The following is a 3087-nucleotide window of genomic DNA, read 5'->3' on the forward strand; positions in this document are numbered from 1 at the left end:
ATTCCTGCTCTGACGACAGCCACGCTTGTGTTTTACAGTATGCCTTGGAGCGTTTAAAGGTCATGTGTGAGGATGCCCTCTGCAGTAACCTCTCCGTGGAGAACGCCGCCGAAATTCTCATCCTGGCTGACCTCCACAGCGCAGATCAGTTGAAAACTCAGGCAGTGGATTTCATCAACTAGTGAGTTGTCATCTTCATAGTTCTTTCAGGGTAGTTGGGTTAGTTAACGAATGAGAAAGGAAGACTTTGAATTGGTGAGTGAAACAGGTGAGTGGCTTCATTAAGCTTTTTAGTAGTAAGTAGAGAGTGTCCATCTTTTCCTTCAGCTTGACAGTGTGAAAAATGGTTTCGCTTTCATCAGTCTAATCTGATTGGTGAGTGAAGTGTATTACTACCTTGCAGGATCAGAATTGATGAAAATGACAACTTGCTGGTCTGAAAAAGCTGTGTCCCCTAAAGCGATAGTATCTTTACTTCACACTCACCGGCTTAAAAAAAAGACATGCAGATCTCTGGGAGAGCAGAAGTGGATTTTTATGAGTTAGTAAGAGTGTCCAGTGGTCGACTGCAGAATGGGGAAAAGAGAAGGCATGATCAGGAGACGAGGTCGTAAAATAACTGTTTGGAGAAAGAAGCATAAATTCCAGTAGATCTGTTCCTTCATCCTAAATGACCGTATTACTTTCTGAAGTAATTCTCAGTGGGACGTGTTATACTCCTTTGCCTGATGGGGAGCAAAAGTTGGAAAAAACCCCAGGAAGAGAAGCAGGCCTACTAATAAAGCCCTCAAAACAGCAGTTCTGGGGGGTGAGAGGTCTAAGAGGTTGCAGGGTAGGTGAGTAAACATTACTTAACACAGAAGATGCCCTGAAAACAGGAAATGATGTCCTCTAAGTCTGTAAGATTGTTCCGAAGCAAAGTGTTCCTTGTCCTGAGTGCTCACTCTGTGCTGGACGCTTGCTTGGTGCTTCTTAGATGTTAACCATTCAGTGAAGTGTGAGTATTAGCCCCTCCTTTTCAATTATCAAATAGGCCCAGGCTATGACCTGCTTTGTGGTTATGGGACTAGTAAATGGCAAAGCCAGATGGAAGCTCAGAGCTGTCTGACCCAGAGAAGTCTTGCTCTTTCTCTTTATCAGCATCACCAATGAAAATGAAGAGCACTGATGATGTAGAGAAGAGCCTGAGGAACATTTCATCTTTTGTAATTGAGAACATAGTGTCTCAGAGTCCTAGTTTTCAGAGTTACAACAGTCATAACCTGGTCACCTGTCTGCACATTTTCTAACAAGCAAATTCTCATGCATATTAAGGGTTCTGTCTGAGTACGTCTTGCATTGACACGCATAACAGCAAACCCTGGGAAATTCGGCTGTCTAGGTGGCTGTTTAATTCATCCTTCATTCACCCCTCTGGTAACCCATCTCTCACATTTCTCCTAGTCATGCTTCGGATGTCTTGGAGACCTCCGGGTGGAAGTCAATGGTGGTGTCACATCCCCACTTGGTGGCTGAGGCGTACCGCTCTCTGGCTTCAGCACAGTGCCCGTTTCTGGGACCCCCACGCAAGCGCCTGAAGCAGTCCTAAGATCCTGCCTGTTGTAAGACTCCGTTTATTTTCCAGAAGCAGCAGCCACTGTTGCTGCCACAAACCACCAGGTAGACAGCGCAATCTGTGGAGATTTTACTCCGTTGTGGGGGGAAAAGACTGCATCGTGGCCCCAGACTTTTAAAACAGCACTAAATAAACTTGGGGGAAATGGGGGTGGGGGGAGGGAAGGGCCCGGGACTCGGGGCTGTTCAACCTAATGAAAATCCTGTTGCTGCGTCACTGTGTTCTCTTTGGCCTGGCCAAGTTTGATACTGTGGGGATTCAGTTTAGGCGCTAGCCCTGAGGACATCCCAGCGGTGGTACTTTGGAGAAACCTGTCTGCATCTGACTGAGCAGAACAGATCGTCAGGTGCCTGGAGCAAAAAGAGAATTAAAAAAGGACATTTAGTTTTAATAGAAGGGAAAGGGAAAGAAGAAAGGATTTTTGCAGAATTTCTCAAAAATCAGTTTTTGGATTCCAGTAGTATTTATGTTGAGAGAAGTTTCAGTACATCCAGCTGTGCTAAAGCTTGGGTCTTTGTGAGAACTCACCGCGCACCATGCAGGTATCAGAAGAGCTCTCTTGTTGTTGGCACTTACTGTTTGCAAGAACACAGTACTCCCCCTTACCCTTTTACGACCAACAACAAGCAGAGGTGAAAGGGGAAGGAGATGGTTTGATCTAGAAGATGAGTGTTCTGATGTGGGAGCTTTTGGAAAAAAATCTTTATTGGTGTTGAAAACTGGAAAAAGTAATTCATCCAGAATTCATACTGTCTTGACAAAAACTATGGTTCTCTGTTTTTAGATCTTGTGGAAAATGTTTTTTGGCATTTTTCTCTGATTTTATTTCTTCTCCCCTGTTCCTTTTTCTAAAAAACAAACACACACAAAACAAAAACAGAGCAAAAAGAAGAGAAAAGGAAATTTTATTATTAATGCAATGTGGAAAAACTCCCAGCCCAGATTGCTCAGCTGTTCGTACCTGACTTGCCACCTGCATAGGAGCCAGTCCTGTTCCTTCCAATTCGCCCCTCTTCCTACAGGGGAGAACTTCCAAATGTTAATTTTTTTCTTTTTGAAAATATAAATAATTACTATTTTGTACTGTGTGGTATCTCTGGTCTTTTGTTTCACTCACCTGGCTTGTCTTTTGGGTCTGAGTTCCTTAAGGGATTTTGAAGGCCTGGTTTGATTCTTTAGCGTGCGGAGATTATGCTCAAAATGTCTAAGCAGTAGGAATTTATTGCATCTCCCTAATCTCAAGTTTCCTTTGTGAGCTACCAGCATCTGCCAGTCCCTTGTCCTTCTTATCTCACAGTCCACATCCTACTGAGGGATCAGGCTTCTTCTGCCAAGGCGAGTAACGGAAGTGGGCTTTCCTGCACCCTACATGTTTTAAGACCGAATTCCCAATCTCCCTTCTCCTTAAGTAAATACAAAAATATCAAGGGGACATGAATGTGGAGACTTAATAAAGGGAAATTCTTATCTCT

The 3087-nt window shown here is 43.8% G+C and overlaps 1 protein-coding gene across 1 annotated transcript in view; it reads left to right on the plus strand.

The window, feature by feature from the left end:
- SPOP (speckle type BTB/POZ protein) overlaps positions 1-3087 on the plus strand; it is a 67345-nt gene extending 64258 nt beyond the window's left edge. Inside the window, exons 9-10 of the mRNA XM_007465083.1 lie at positions 39-181; positions 1444-3087. Of these exons, the coding sequence (XP_007465145.1) occupies positions 39-181; positions 1444-1588 (288 nt within the window). The 3' untranslated portion in view covers positions 1589-3087. The remainder of the gene's footprint in view (positions 1-38; positions 182-1443) is intronic.

The sequence above is a fragment of the Lipotes vexillifer genome, unplaced genomic scaffold, assembly GCF_000442215.2.
Source record: "Lipotes vexillifer unplaced genomic scaffold, Lipotes_vexillifer_v1.1 scaffold591, whole genome shotgun sequence".
NCBI classification, from domain to species: domain Eukaryota; kingdom Metazoa; phylum Chordata; class Mammalia; order Artiodactyla; family Lipotidae; genus Lipotes; species Lipotes vexillifer.